Below are 16,777 nucleotides of genomic sequence, written 5' to 3' on the forward strand. Positions count from 1 at the left end.
TTTTATAAACTATTATCTTTCACCTGATGCGCACCGAATGATGCACATTGTTAATAAAGAACATTCATGATCTTTTTCCAACATCCATAACCCAGCCCTAGCCACCTAATGTTGTCATTCTTGACGGAGTGCGCAATTAAAATACGCCAGATTTTAATTTTCTCACATTACATACCAATATATTTCCGTAACCATGTTCATAGTGAAACAAAAAAATAGACAATAATCACAGAGGGGGGAAAAGGAAGCAAATAAGCAGTTAAAGGGAAAATTACAACATCTCTACCTGCCCCATGAATTGGAATCTACGGATTAAATTATTGAACTCCAACTCCCACTTAATGCATTTAAACCTTGGATTACAAGTGTCGATATTTCCTGTGTACCTTTGCAGTATTGTAACACTGTCTCCATTGCACATTTCCGGTCTGTGTCCCAGCGGATTCGGGCAGACCCTGCGATTTCATTTTCTGTAGGCCACCAGCCCTGCCAGAGGTACACCTCGTGGTGATTGTCCACCAAGAATAAAGCTGCACACAAAACAGAGAAAATGCTGATATATTCCTGTGTACTGAAGGTTTCTTGAAACGTAAATAACAAAATGAATCCTAAAAACAATAGTAACAGTTGGTGTTCAGCCTCTATATATTTGGTAATTTTTAAACAGCGACTAAACTGAACGCATAACACAAGGGACAGAATTTTGCAGGCCTTGTGGGTGGGCTTGCAGGCGGCATGAGGACGGGGGGGGGGGGTAGGCTCCTCAAAATTCTGTGCATGCCTTTCCTGTCACTTAACTGGCTGCGATACAATGGTTGGCAGGCGAAATCTACCAAGTCAGGCCCTGAAGTAGTCACTTCCTGCTTGACTGCAATTTTTCATGGGCCTGCACAAGACTTGGGTAGGGGCTGCATCCTACATAGGCCCCCTTTTCTGATCGCAGGTCTCCCCCAAGGTTTGTCCGCCACCCCCGCCCCCAGTTGCCCCTCCTCCATTGGCCCCACACTCTTGGCCCCAATCCCACACCGAACCCACCCCTCACCAGGGACTCTATTCCTGGTCCTGGTGAGAAAGCCCAAATTTACCTGCTATCCAGCTCCTAGCTCTTCTTCACCGGGACTGGATGCAGTCACAGCAATGGCCCCCACTCCTGCTGCCGCTACTGGGGCCAGGGAGCTGCTGGTCATTCAGATTGGCCGGCAGTCTCAGAGGTAGGGCGTCCTTCCAAGATGACAATTCCTCTGAGCATTAAATGACTGTGAGTAGCCCGCTAGGGCAGGAATAGGGTTCACAGTGACTTTTTCAGCATAGTAAACCCCACCACCTATGAAATTCTGCCCAATGAATCAGGCCGTTTTTATACTGTGCTTAGGGGTAGGGTTAGTGATTCTTCACACACAGGGCTAGAGCATCTATATTTGCTAAGGCCTTCAATTGAGAAGACCCAACTGAAATATCGGTCTTCCACAAAATTGTTCTAGGATTTCTGCAAACTGTGCAAAGCTTGTATGTCAGCAGCTGATGGCTCCATTAACCTTTTATAGTACAATATAAAAGCAGCTTTACAAAGAGATTAAATATCATTGGGTTATTTTGACCATAAAACCTGTTCATTCTATGTACTGTCTTCTCTGTTAGACGCGATCCCATTTTCTGTGTAAATACATCCTGATCCCAAAAAATAATCAAGCATTTGACCTACGGTGGCATGAAGGAGCCCTAGAAAAACTGAAGCTGGTGGGAATTGGGCAGGGGGCGGAAAACTCTGCACTGATTGGAGTCATACCTAGCACAAAGGAAGATGATTGTGGTTGTCCCAGGACATCACTGCAGGAGTTCCTCAGGGTAGTGTCCTATGCCCAATCACCTTCAGCTGCTTCATCAGTGGCCTTCCCTCCAACATAAAGTTAGAGGTGGGGATGTTCGTTGATGATTGAACAATATTCAGTACCATTCACAACTCCTCAGATACAGAATCAGTCCATGTCCATGTGCAGCAAGACCTCAACAATATTCATGCTTGAGTGCCAGGCAATGACTATCTCCAATAAGAGAGAATCTAATCATCTCCATTTGGAGCATTTTAACCGCTCAATCCCCCATTATCAACATCCTGGCTGTTACCATTGACCAGAAACTGAACTGGACCAACCATTTAATTACTGTGGCTACAAGAGCAGGTCAGAAGCTGGGAATTCTGCAGAGTAACTCATCTCTCACCTCCCCAAAACCTGTCCACCACCTACAAGGCACAAGGCAGGAGTGTGATGGAATACTCTCCACTTGCCTGGATGAGTGCAGGTCCAACAACACTCGAAGCTCAACACCGTCCAGGACAAAGCAGCCCACTTGATTGGCATCACATCCAAAAACATTCACTCCCTCAACCACCGGCACAGAGTAATGGCAGTGTGTACCATCTACAAGATGCACTGCAGCAACTCACCAAGGCTCCCTCGACAGCACCAGCCAAATGCGTGACCTCTGCCACCTGGAAGGACAAGGGCAGCAGAGGCATGGGAATACCACCAACTGCAAGTTCCCCTTCAAGTCACTCACCAACTTGACTTGGAAATATATCGTCGTTCCTTCACTGTCGCTGGGTTAAAAAGCTGGAACTCCCTCCCCAACAGCGCTGTGGGTGTACCTACACCACACGGCCTGCAGCAGTTCAAGAAAGCAGCTTACCACCACCTTCTTAAGGGCAATTAGAGATTGGCACTAGATGCTGGACTAGCTAGTGATGCCCATATCCCATGAACGAATAAATAAAAAAAGCTAAAAAGAAAAATCCACCCCACATCTATCCTGTTCCATCCTTAAGCTTGCTCAGCTTCACAGACCTTTCTCTCCCCTCCAAACCTCACCAACTAAGGAGCTAGCATGACATAAACCAATCATCTCTGCCTGTAGCTATCCACCTAACCTACAGTCCTTTTTCCAGTCAGTTTGTTGTTCTTTTTGAAATAGTCAACTGATTCCTCAACCATTTCTTTTGCTGTGATCTTAAATTACTGAAATCGGATAATCTCTTCTCAAGTGTTTATATTTCGATATTTCCTGCATGAAAAAAACTAACCTGGCTGTTGAGCAGTATACAGGTCTTCTTGCAAAAATGGCATTGAGTTGACCATGGTAGGATCTCTGGCAGGATAAAGGTACTCAGTGGCAATGAACTCTCCAGACGAACTACTGAGGATAAAGAGCCGAGGGGTGAAGTTGAATTTTCCAGGATCTGTGAACAAATTTTGCGTTTAGTTTTCAACTGTAAGAGGAAAGGAGTAGAAGTTACCAGCATTTCAAAAGGACACGGAAATCATAAACGCAAGGATAATGGAAACAAGGGCACATTTTAAACCAGAAAATACTATCGTTTAACTATTTGATCACGTGTCTCCAAAAAATGTCTAAAGGCATCTCTTATGCAACAAATCAGGCAGAGTCAACATGGTTTTGTAAAAGGGAAATCACGTTTAACCAATTTATTGAAGTTCTTTGGAGGAGTCACATGTGCTATGGATAAAGAGGAACCGGTGGATGTACTGTATTTAGATTTCCAGAAGGCATTTGATAAAGTGCCACATCAAAGGTTATTGCAGAAAATAAAAGCTCATAGTGTAGGGGGTAATATATTGGCATGGATTGAAGATTGGCTAGTTAACAGGAAGCAGAGAGTTGGTATAAATGGGTCTTTTTCTGGTTGGCAGGATGTGACGAGTGGTGTGCCACAGGGATCAGTGCTGGGGCCTCAACTTTTTACAATTTATATAAATGATTTGGATGAAGGGACCAATGGAATGGTTGCTAAGTTTTCTGACGACACAAAGGTAGGTAGGAAAGTAAATTGTGAAGAGGACTTAAGGAGGCTACAAAGTGATAAAGATAGGTTAAGTGAGTGGGCAAAGATCTGGCAAATGGAGTAGAATGTGGGCAAATGTGAAATTGTTCATTTTGGCAGGAAGAATGAAAAAGAAGCTTATTATCTAAATGGTGAGAGACTCTGAGATTCAGAGGGATCTGATGTCCTAGTGGATGAATCGCAAAAGGTTAGTATTCAGGTACAGCAGGTAATTAGGAAAGCTAATAGAATGTTATAATTTGTGAGGGGAATTGATTACAAAAGTAAGAGAGGTTATGCTTCAGTTGTACAGGGCATTGTTGAGACTATATCTGGAGTATTGTGTACAGTACTAGTCCTCCTTATTTAAAGGAGGATGTAAATGCATTAGGAGCAGTTCAGAGAAGGCTTACTAGGTTCATGCCAGGAATGGGCAGGTTGTCTTATGAGGAAAGGCTGGACAGGTTAGGATTGTATCCACTGGAATTTAGAAGAGTGAGAGGCGACTTAACTGAAACCTTTAAGATCCTGAAGGGTCTTGACAGGGTGGATGTGGAGAGGATGTTTCCTCTTGTGGGAGAATCTAGAACTAGGGGTCACTGTTTAAAAATAAGGGGCGCTCATTTAAGACAGAGATGAGGAGAATTTTTTTCTGAGGGTTGTGAGTCTTTGGAGCTCTCCTACTCAAAAGGCAGTGGAAGCAGAGTCTCTGAACATTTTTAAGGCAGAGTTAGATAGATTCTTGATTAACAAGGGGGTGAAAGGTTATTGGGGGTAGGCAGGAATGTGGGATTGGGGTTACATTCAGCCACAATCTTAGTGCATGGTCAGCAGGCTCAAGGAGCCGAGTGGCCTACTCCTGGTCCTAATTCGTATGTTCGTAAATCATTCTGAAGGTCACGGCAAGAAGTGAGATAAATGAATAGTTACTATTTTTGGTAACGTTAATCATTGAAGCTACACCCTTCTCCTTAAAATAGTGCCCTCGAATCCTTAAATGTCCATCACAACCTGGAACAACACATCTCACTCAAAGCATGACACTTCCAACTCCATCAATAATGTGTTGGCCTGCCATCCTAGATCGTGTACTCAAGTCATGGAGTGGGGTTTAAACCCATAGCCTTTTGACAATTTCTCCTTCTGTGGATGGTGTCAAATTCACTTTGATTACGCTTCTGTGAAGTATACTGGGGATGTTTTACTACATTAAAGGTGCCACACAAATGCAAGTTATTGATTAAGAATGATGCCAACTGAGCCAGGCTGAAATTCAGAAGAGTGAGACTTTTCTTTTCAAGACTCCAACTGTTAATACATTAAACAGATATTGCTATGTTATAATGGCAATCTTTAAAATATTGAACAAGTGCTTAACATCTCATGTTACACTTGAGGACAAGAATAGAATGATGGGACAGGATGTCATATTACAAGACTTCAGTACATGAACTCAATTAGTACCATTGCTCACCATCAACCCACTCTTGCAGTTTGTGCCCATCCATGCAAAGTTTTACATGGGACACTAGACTGGAAGGAACACCTTTGGCACTAGCCTATGCAGATTGAGATAGTTCTTTTTTTCTGCCACTAGAAATAAATCAAAGTAGGAGGCGGCAATAGATAAAGACTTTCTCATCCCATAATCCTGTCATTATTTACCCTTAGAAATATTTCAAAACCCAGTCAGAAGACACTGGTTACCTTGTAACATGCAGTCGTAGGCTTTTCGGTCCCTTCTTCCTAATGCTTCAAAGAAAGCCACCGTTTCGGACCCTTCATCACATTCATGTACGGTCACATTGATGCTACTGTGTAGCCCTGCTTCCAGCGGGCGCCTGCAAAACATGGTTACAGAATTCTGTTGCAGTTACAAACAAATTGATTAAAGTTTGGTTTATAATATAATCTAGCATTAGCTTTGTAAGCTTTAACAATGTATTTTAGAGTGGAGCCATGTGAGTATGCAGTTTTCTTTCAAAGTGCCATAAACAAAACTATTTTAAAAGGAGGAAAAGAAAAGGCCTCTCATTTACATAATACTTCATACAATGTCAGATCATCCCAAGGCTTGGTACAGCCATTTAAGCAACTTTTTTTTTATTATAAAAGTGTTGTCACTATTATGATGTCAGAAAACATGGCAACCAATTTGTGCATAGCTAGGTCCACAAATAGCTATTAGATAAATGATCAGATATTCCGTTTTAACATATGAATTAGGAGCAGGGGTAGGCCATTCGGCCCCTCGAGCCTGCTCTGCCAATTGATAAGATCATGGCTGATCTGATTGGGGCCTCTTCTTTCCTGTCTACCCCCTATATGCTTTGACTCCCTTGTCAGTCAAGAATCTATCCAACTCAGCATTAAAAATACTCAATGACCCTGCCTCCATTGATCTCTGGGGAAGATAATTCTACAGATTAGTGACTTCTTGAGAAAAAATTTCTCATCTGCATCTTAAATGGGAGATCACTTATTTTTAAACGGTATACTCTAGTTTTCATCTCTCACATAAGGGGAAACATTCTTTCAGTGTATCCACCCTGTCAAGATTTTTTTTCTTTTATTCATTCATTGGATGCGGGTGTCGCAGGTTAGGCTAGCATTTATTGCCCATCCCTAATTGCCCTTGAGAAGGTGGTGGTGGGCTGCCTTCTTTAACTGCTGCAGTCCATGCGGTGTAGGTATACCCACAGTGCTGTTAGGAAGGGAGTTCCAGGGTTTTGACCCAGTGACAGTGAAGGAATGGCTTAATATTTCCAAGTCAGGATGGTGAGTGGCTTGGAGGTGAACTTCCAGGCGATGGTGTTCCCATGTGCCTGCTGCCCTTGTCCTTCTAAATGGACCTGCTCTTGTAGTCACAGTATTTATATGGCTACTCCAGTTCAGTTTCTGATCAATGGTAACCCCCAGGATGTTGATAGTGGGGGATTCAGCGATGCCATTGAATGTCAAGGGGCGATGGTTAGATTCTCTCTTGTTGAAAATGGTCATTGCCTGGCACTTGTGTGGTGCGAATGTTCCTAACCACTTATCAGCCCAAGCCTGGATATTGTCCAGGTCTTGCTGCATTTGGACATAGACTGCTTCAGTATCTGAAGAGTCACGAACGGTGCTGAACATTGTGCAATCATCGGTGAACATCCCCACTTCTGACCTTATGATGGAAGGAAGGTCATTGCTGAAGCAGCTGAAGATGGTTGGGCTTAGGACACTACCCTGAGTAACTCCTGCAGTGATGTCCTGGAACTGAGATGATTGACCTTCCTTTGTGCTGGGTATGTCTCCAACCAGCGGAGAGTTTTCCCCGATTCCCACTGACTCCAGTTTTGCTCGGGCTCCTTGATGCCACGCTCAGTCAAATGCTGCCTTGATGTCAAGGCCAATCAATTACACCTCACCTCTGGAGTTCAGCTCTTTCATCCATGTTTGAACCAAGGCTGCGATGAGGTCAGGAGCTGAGTGGCCCTGGTGGAACCCAAACTGGACGTCAGTGAGCAGGTTATTGCTAAGCAAGTGCTGCTTGATAGCACTGTTGATGACACCTTCTATCACTTTACTGATGATCGAGAGTAAATTGATGGGATGGTATACGCTGGGTTGGATTTGTCCTGCTTTTTATGTACAGGACATACCTTGGCAATTTTCCACATTGCCGGGTTGTAGCTGTGCTGGAACAGCTTGGCTAGGTGTACGGCACAAGTTCTGGAGCACAAGTATTCAGTACTATTGCTGGAATATTGTTAGGGCCTATAGCCTTTGCGGTATCCAATGCCTTCAGCTGCTTCTTGATATTATGTGGAGTGAATCCCCTCAGGATCTTACATGTTTCAAGAAAATCACCTCTCATTCTTCTAAACTCTAATGGATACAGCCCCAACCTGTCCAACCTTTCCTCATAAGATAAGCCCTTCATCCCAGGAATCAGTCAGGTGAACCTTCTTTACATTGCTCGAATGAAATTTATATCCTTTCTTAAATAAGGAGGCCAAAACTGTACACATTGCTCAGATGTGTTCTCACCATTGTCCTGCACAAATGGAGCAAAAATTCCCGGCTTTTATATTCCATTCCCATTGGAATAAACAACTTTCCATTTGTTTTAGTGATGATGGCTGAAGGATAAATTTCGTCTCGGGCACTGGAGTGAACTCTACTAATCTTTTTCAAACAGCGTAACGGGATATTTTATTTTATAGGCAGATGGGGCCTGGGTCTAATGTCTCACCCAAAAGACAGCGCCTCTGACAGTGTAGCATTTCCTTAGTAATGAACTGGAGTCATAACGTGAGGGGTTTCTTCATTTGAAAAATTTAGGATTCTTACAAAGAAACTGGAGAAGTAAATACTATTTTTATATCATAACTTAATTAATTTAACTAAGACCCTGAGAACAAAAAAGTTATTGTAGTTAATTGTACACTACTGACTTAAAAACAGTTGCACCTCATTTCCTTGGGAGTTTAATAATAATTGGCATTTAACACTATGGACAAAATGTTATCTCTTCAGACCAGCCCATCCTAAAATGTCCGATCAAGAGAGCCAAAATTTAGGTCTGGTCAGACTGAGTGAATAAAATTAAGCCACAACTGCATGATGATGGGTCCAAACACAATGTACATATACTATGAATATGATAGTATAACAGCTCATTAGTTTTCTTATTATGATCAGCCACACATGGACAGCAACCTTGGCACTGATATTGGCAAACAATTTTGATAATGCCCAATGCAGTTCTTAGTACTTGTGCTTAGGATACTCAACAATACTTAGCATTGACCAGAAGCTGAAATGGACCAGCCAAATTAACACCATAGCTATAACAGCGGGTCAGAGGCTGAGTACTCTGTAACGAGTTAGAACTATAGAAAAGTTATAGCACAGAAGGAGGCCATTCGGCCCATCTTGTCCATGCCAGCCCAAGGACACCCAGGTGCCATTTCTAATCCCACCTTCCTGCACTCGACCCATAGCCCTGCAGCTTACAGCGCTTTAGGTGCAGATGCAGGTACTTTTAAGAAGAGTTTAAAGTTTCTGCCTCTACCACCAACTTGGGCAGCGAATTCCAGACACCCACTACCCTCTGCGTAAAAAAGTTCTTCCTCATGTCCCTCCTACACCTTCTGCCGCTCATCTTGAATATATGTCCCCTGGTTCTAGAATTCTTCATCAAGGGAAACAATTTTATCCTGTCCACTCTATCTATTCCCCTTAAATTTTGTACACCTCAATCAAGTCACCTCTCAGCCTTCTTTGTTCCAAGGAAAATAACCCCAAGCTACCCAATCTCTCCTCGTAGCTACACTTTTCTAACCCTGGCAACATTCTTGTAAACCTCCTCTGCACTCTCTCCAGAGCTATTATGTCCTTCCTGTAATGTTGTGACCAGAATTGCACACAATAATCCAGTTGTGGCCTCACCAGTGTTTTATACAATTCCAACATTATATCCTTAAAGCCTCTCCACATTCATCTTGGACAGCGCAGTTTGCTTGAGCAGTGCCCCAGCACTGGACTGAATATCCACCTTCTCTATGTCAGCACACTATGGCTGCTGTTTGTGTAAGTTACAGGATGCATTGCATCAACTCATCAAGGCTACTCTGACAGTAGCTTCCTGGAATATCATCACCTTCTACCACAGACCATCATGACTTAGATACACATCACCTTTCCTTCCTTGCTGCTGGGTCAATATCCTGGAATTCCCCACCTAACAATATGTGGAAGCACTATCACATGGCCTGCCCTGAGCCACTGCAGTCCTTCACAACCTTTGCAGTCAAGTGGGAATGAGTAATAGAAAAACCACCCGTAAACCTAGCACAGTTTTCTTTCACCGGAAAAGCTTTTCAAACTCCCTTTATTAACTGTTAAAATATTCCATTTAACCAATGAACGAATTTCCACATGGAGCAACCTTTTTTTTAAAAAAAACATTAACAGGAATACAGGCTTGTGGTGATCATTGGTCTCCCCAAGTAGGCATCACTTACAGTTCCTTGATTTTGTTTGCTTCAGTCTTTCCTACAACCTTTGTATGTGGTTGTGCTTTGCAACCATGCCATAGGTAGATGACTGCCTTGTTTACATTCAGCAGAATCATGGATGTTCTGGATCTTAGGCTACTGCAATGACAAGCGACTTCCAGCAAGTTTCCTTCCATAGGAAGCTCTCCTCTCACACAATACAACCGCCAGTCACCTATAGAGGGCAGTATCAGAAAGTGCATCAGAATCAATATTCTGTGTTCCATGCAAAAAGCTGAGAAACAAAAACATTTTCTGTGCACATGGTATATTTCAACAGAAACCCAGATGTCTCTTTACCACGCTCCAGTTTACACAGATTCCCACAGGATATGAGAAAAGGCCACATTATTCTCAAAATACTTTCTTTAGGGTTATGTGATAAAAAAAAGTTGTATGTTTCTTTGGAAAATGCGGCTTCTACTTTTCTACTTCAATATATTTTTTTTTACAAGATTGAGGTTTATGTCTAATTATTAGATTTGCATTACAACATTTGTGAAAATATTAGATTTAAACATTGAAAATCAGACTTCTAACAACTATTTAATACCTAACTTACAAACAAATTCAAAGAGATCAAGAAGTGAAAAAAATGCATGTTCTTCCTCATTTAGCCCCTTATTCTTTTTCAGCTTTTCTGCAATATGTCTTCTATGCAGCGAGTAGCTAGGATCTAGAATACACTAGTGGAGAGTGTGGTGGAGGCAGATTAAATTGTGGTATTCAAAAGGGGATTGCATAAGCACCTGAAGAGGGCAAAATTGGAGCACTCGTGAGAAAAGACAAGGGGGAGTGGAGGGAGAATTGCTCGTTGCTCTTGCAGAGAAGCCAGCATAGACACAAGTCGAACCTTCTGTGCTGGCTTCTCTGCAAGAGTAATTTGTCCCCCTTGTCCTTTCTCACCAGTGCTCCAATTTTGCCCTCTTCAGGTGCTTATGCAATTCCCTGTTGAATACCACAATTTAATCTGCCTCCACCACACTCTCAACCAGTGTATTCTAGATCCTAGCCATTCGCCGCATGACATAGCTTTTTCTCATGTCACTTTTGGTTTTTTTGCCAATTACCTTAAATCGGTATCCTGTGGTTCTCATTCCTTTACCAATGGGAACGATTTCTCGTCATCTACTCTCTCTGGATCCCTCATGATTTTTAATATCTCTATCAACCCCAGCTTCTCCAATCTATCTACATAACTGAAGTCTCTCATTCCTGGAACCACTCAAATCTTTTCTGCAACCTTCTCTTCCTTCCTAAAGTACAGTGCCCAGGATTGGACACAATACTCCAGATGAGGATGAAACAGTGTTTCATATAGGTCCATCCTACTTTCCTTGCTTTTGTACTCTACACCTCTATTAATGAAGCCCAGGATCCTGTATGCCTTTCTAACCATCTTCTCAAACTGCTCTGCCACCTCCAAAAATGTGTGCACACATCCCCCCTGGTTTCTCTGTTCATGCACCCCTTTTGAGTTGTACCTTTGGCATTATCTGGCCTCTCCTTGTTCTTCCACAAAAATGTACCATTTCACACTTCTTTGCATGAAATTTCATCTGCCACCTGTCCATACATTCCACCAGCTTATGTCCTTTTGAAATCTATTACTATTCTCCTCACACTTCATAATGCTTCCGAGTTTTGTGTCATCTGTGAATTTTGAAATTGTACCCTGTACCCCCAAGTCTAGGAGATTAATGTAGATCAAGAAATGCAGCAGTCCAAGTACTGACCCGAGGGAACCCCACTATACTTCAGTCTGTAAGACAACTATTCACCACTATTCTCTGTTTCCTACCACTTTTGCATTCAGGCTATAATAAAAAATATCGTGGATGCTGGAAGTCTGAAGTAAAAACAGAAAGTTCTGGAAATACTCAGCAGGTCTGGTAGCATCCGTGGAAAGAGAAAATTCGACTTGAAGCTTTAATTCTGTTTCTCTCCCACAGATGCTGCCAGATCTGCTGAGTGTTTGCAACACTTTCTATTTTAATTCTGCAACCATGCTTTCCTTTTATTCCATGGGTTTCAATTTTACTGGCAAACCTATTATGTTTATCCAACTTTATCAAATGCCTTTTGGAAGTCCATATATACCACACCATTCTCTTATCAACCCTCTCAGTTACCTCGCCAAAAAACTCAAGCAGGTTAGTTAAACACAAAATTAAAACAAAAAAAGCTGGAAAAACTCAGCAGGTTTGGCAGCATCTGCGGAGAGAGAAACAGAGTTAATGTTTCGAGTCCATATAATTCTTCTTCAGAGCAGCTCTGAAGAAGAGTCATATGGACTCGAAACATTAACTCTTTTTTCTCTCGGGCAGATGCTGCCAAACCTGCTGAGTTTTTCCAGCATTTTTTGTTTTGACTTCAGGTTTCCAGCATCCTCAGTATTTTGCTTTCATCTTGGTTAAACACGATTTGCTTTTAACAAACCTGACCTGGCTTTCCTCAATTAATCCACACACGTGCAAGTGACTGTTAATTTTGGCCCCGATTATCGATTCTAAAAGCTTTCCCAAGGTCGAGGTTAAACTGACCAGCCAGTAGTTGCTGGGTTTATCCTTACACCCTTCTCTGAATATTCCTATTATACATCAGGAAACTGGCAGGGATTTTAACCAGAATTTACAGTAAGCAGTAAATTGGTCAACTACAATGTATGCAGAGAATAACTTATCTTACATTTTCTTTATATTCTATCAGACTTTAATATTTTTCCTCCATTAGCCCTTTCAGGCTGACGCTAACATTTTCCAGTTGCATGGTAGCACAGATTTCTTGAGTAGTTTTCTGTGAAGTTATTAAGTCAGATTGAAAGGTGAGAGTTTAAAATTCCCTCAATTCCTCTGGGCCACAAACCACCTGTGACTGATCTAAGCCTCTGTTAATGTTACTCCATAGCAACTGTAAGGAGGTATGCAATAGTAGTCAGGAAATAATTTCCCTTCCCTTTGTGGCCTCTCCTTTAAGTCACCCCAGAGCAGCACAGCTGACATCTGCAACTCAGCAATGTGAATATCAAACCTAGATCCCCTGTGGTAAAGCTAGACTCAATGCAGTTCCAACTGGCAATCTCCACACCTGCAATGGTGGAGGCCTGGGAACAGGCTGCCCAGTGGATCACAGGAGGTACGTGATGCAAGGAGAAAAAAATTAAGAAGGGAGCTAGAGTACAAAATACTCAAAATCAGTCAAGTATTAAAAAAGACACATGTTTTGGAGGGCAATGAGCAGCTTACGATTGAATGCCTAGCTAGACCACCACAGATGGTATCAAGAGTCAACTACATTCGAGTTTTTTGTGGGTTAGACCAGGTAGGGATGGCAAGTTTCCTTCATTAATGACCCAGTTCATTCTCTCTGGTGGTAGATTTTACTGAATTCATATTCATAACTTTCCAAGCAGGGGTATGAATTCATGACCTCTGATTGTCAGTCCAGTACCATGACTAGATTAAAGCAAATAACAGGTAAACTATATATAAATAGATGGCATATAAGCAAATATGCTGCAACCTAAGCAGTACAAGGGAAAAATGGTTTAGATACTTGCATTTGAAAAATGCGGAGAACATTGTTTGCATAGTGCTGCTACTATGATATCATTTGAAGTACACCATGCAGATGTCAGCCTGTGGTGCTGCATCTATAGATTTTTATTCTGCAGAGAACTATCTGATTGAACGTCAGGATCTGATCGCAATGCCCTATAAATTTTAGCCAGTTCTATGATAACATGCAACATCTAACAAGATACAAAACCACAAGCAGATTTTACTTTGTGAGCTTTCTTCTTCCTCTTCTCTTTTACCAGCATGCACAATCATTCCTCCTTGAAACAGTTGCAGGAAACAGGGTGGCTCCTTCCCCTGTAGCACTTGGACCTGGAATAGTTCAAGGTACAAAAAAAGTTTAAGTATTAGAACATTTTTTTTATTAATCTAGACCATTTAACCATGGTTCTTTCATAATACAAGTCAAGGAGTAACTGATACAAATTACAACTCATGGACTTCATTTCAGAGATTAACACAAAGGCACCACCACATAAATACTTTTTGAACTGTGTTGAGGTGGGTTGGGATGCGGAGTGCAATATATAGAGATAAGAACCGAAAAACGTTAGGAAAACACAATAGAAAGTAAATAGGGTGAAGCAATAATAAATCTGGAGATAACCATGGAATAAAATAATGAGAAAATGTTTCTTTTTGGCATCTCAAGTTACTTGAAAATCTCATTCCTAATGATACTAAGCCTGGAATCTATTCCATTCTCAGAGAGTCCAGCAAAATCTGCAATTGTGCTGCTTGTTGAATGTAGATGCGATTCAAAAAAATAAACTTGATTGAGGTGTACAAAATTATGAGGGGAATAGATAGAGTGGACAGGATAAAATTGTTTCCCTTGATGGAGAATTCTAGAACCAGGGGACATAGATTCAAGATAAGCGGCAGAAGGTGTAGGGGGGGACATGAGAAGAACTTTTTTACGCAGAGGGTAGTGGGTGTCTGGAATTCGCTGCCCAAGTTGGTGGTGGAGGCAGAAACTTTAAACTCTTTTAAAAAGTACCTGGATCTGCACCTAACGTGCTGTAAGCTGCAGGGCTATGGGCCGGGTGCAGGAAGGTGGGGTTAAAAATGGCACCTGGGGGTCCTCGGGCTGGCATGGATAAGGTGGGCTCCTTCTGTGCTGTAACTTTCCTATGGTTCTATGGAACTGAGTAAAATTATAAGCTGCTGTTTCAGCAGTCAAATTTCTGCCCAATATTATTTTAAAAGAAGCTGTGAGGAGATGTTAAAATGTGCTCTGTAGACAACTCAATTAATCCAAAGGTGCAGATATGAATTATATCTGCTGAAATACAACTGGAGTTACCTAGAAAATGGCTTAAAGACATTTTTTGTTTAAAGATATAATCCATTACAACTGTACTTGTTTTAGCCTATATTTGTCATTATTTAACAGCTTACCCCAATAATAGTTATTGTGGTTTCTGAAGTTGCCAACTGGAAGAGTGATGAAAAATGATGCGCTCCACTTTTTTTAAAGCACAAATTACTATTACAAACAATTACCCAAATTATTCTGTAACTGGAAATGTAATCTATTTTTAATGTATTTCATGAATAAACCACAACTGTGTTTCTGCTATGTCAGGACATCACCTTACACAAATGGATTAGGTAGGAAAGACTCACCTGTGCTCCCCGCTCCTCGTCTAATTCTACAGTCATAAGGGCTGAAGTTCCTTTCTCACTGACAGTTGAGTGACGGCCTTGCCAGAAATAGTACACGCATTTCTCTTTCCCGACAGCAGTGTTTCGAACAAGCTCAGACTTCTGCCTTTTGCCAACTGTGTTACATATAAAGAAACCAAAATAGATAACGCGTCAACAGAATCAATGGACGTTCTATGGACTACAGAATCTACCTATCTTGAGGATATTTTCTCTTTGAATGTGCCTTTACCACACCACTTGACCCTCTTCCATCTCTATTCTCCCAAACACTGTCTGCCAATGATCCATCACCCTGTGCAGTGCTGAGAGATGATTTTGTATACAAGGGGGTCTTCAGTAGTAGTGCAAAATGGGTGATAACTAATTAGCAGCTTTTCTTTTCTATTAACTTGGCTGTGGATTCGTATCCAATGATTGTTACAGAAATGTCAATCATTGTCATTGTTTATACACTATCTTGGAATAGGCTAAGAAGTTCCCAACATATATGAACACAAATTTTCAGAGTCCTAGGGCTGTGTGTTACGTTCCCCTGCTCGGCGTGCTTTCGGTGGGGGCATGAAAAATAAGCCCACCCCACCACTATTCTGTCCATCTCTCAGCTCACCTCCATAATGTGGGGATGATAATAAATAAATAATCAAGGGTCAATTAGGTTTGTTACCAAGCCAATTGACCCCGATAATACACTGCCCGCGCAATAAAATGTTTGATGTGGGTGGTGGGAGTGAGCTCCCCGATTGTTTAAACAAATTCATCAAAGGGCGGGTGGTTCTATCCTCGGGGCTGCCCTTTGCACCCTAAGATAGAACACCGCTCCCCCACCAACCTTCTTTCTACCTGTCTGCTGCCTTAAACCCACCTTTCTGCCCAAGGCCTCGGATGACCTATTACCTACTTGTTGCAGTCCAGGCAACGCCCGCTAATGCGCTCTTGATAGAGCTGCCGGCCAATTGGACTTCCTCACCAGTGAGAAGCGGAGGCCCCACAGGCTGCCCATTTAGCTCACCCACAGCCCTTTATGGCGATGGGCAGACTGGTGTGAAGCGGTCCGGCTCCACTAGCCGCCCACCACCCCCCTATTCCCCCTGATCACCACAAAAATAATTTTGTCCCTAGGCCAGAAACTAACCTATGTCAGGTGGGCTGGGCGGGAGCAGAGCCAATCGCCTCCCGCGATCGGCTGCATGCCGCCATTTTACATAGGCGGGCTAATTAAGGCCTGCCCAGCATGGCGCACAGCTGGTGGCGCTCAGCACTACCTGTGCGGGCGGGGAAGGCGGGAGAGTCGGGGCCTGTGCTCTTTCGTGTACGTGCACAAAAGAGCACAGCAATCTCTCTGAGGTACGGAGCTGCCCCAGGGAGATTAAGTTGATAAAAAAATTTTGTTAAAAACAAAGTACAAAATTATTTAAACATGTCCCCTCATGTGACAGTGTCACATGAGCTGGGACATGTTTTGATATTTAGGAAAATTTTTTCATTTAATTAATAAACGCTTTAGCAAACCTCATCCCACTAGTAGCTTATCCATCAGGCCAGGCACACTGTGAGCTGGATTGTGAACCAGAGGAGTACAGGCAGTTTAGGTTTCCTTATGAGCCAAGAGTAAGAGCGCTGCTCCCTCCTGGCCAGGTCGTGGAGGTGGC

General features: G+C 42.4%; 1 protein-coding gene across 1 annotated transcript in view; it reads right to left on the minus strand.

The window, feature by feature from the left end:
- The window catches only part of svila (supervillin a), a 231,578-nt gene that overhangs the window by 11,531 nt on the left and 203,270 nt on the right, over nucleotides 1–16,777 (minus strand). Inside the window, exons 32-37 of the mRNA XM_078537730.1 lie at nucleotides 15,087–15,241; nucleotides 13,664–13,769; nucleotides 9,847–10,054; nucleotides 5,546–5,679; nucleotides 3,080–3,235; nucleotides 387–530 (exon numbers count right to left, since the gene is read on the minus strand). Of these exons, the coding sequence (XP_078393856.1) occupies nucleotides 387–530; nucleotides 3,080–3,235; nucleotides 5,546–5,679; nucleotides 9,847–10,054; nucleotides 13,664–13,769; nucleotides 15,087–15,241 (903 nt within the window). The remainder of the gene's footprint in view (nucleotides 1–386; nucleotides 531–3,079; nucleotides 3,236–5,545; nucleotides 5,680–9,846; nucleotides 10,055–13,663; nucleotides 13,770–15,086; nucleotides 15,242–16,777) is intronic.

Source organism: Cetorhinus maximus, chromosome 3 (assembly GCF_964194155.1).
Source record: "Cetorhinus maximus chromosome 3, sCetMax3.hap1.1, whole genome shotgun sequence".
In the NCBI taxonomy this organism is placed as follows: domain Eukaryota; kingdom Metazoa; phylum Chordata; class Chondrichthyes; order Lamniformes; family Cetorhinidae; genus Cetorhinus; species Cetorhinus maximus.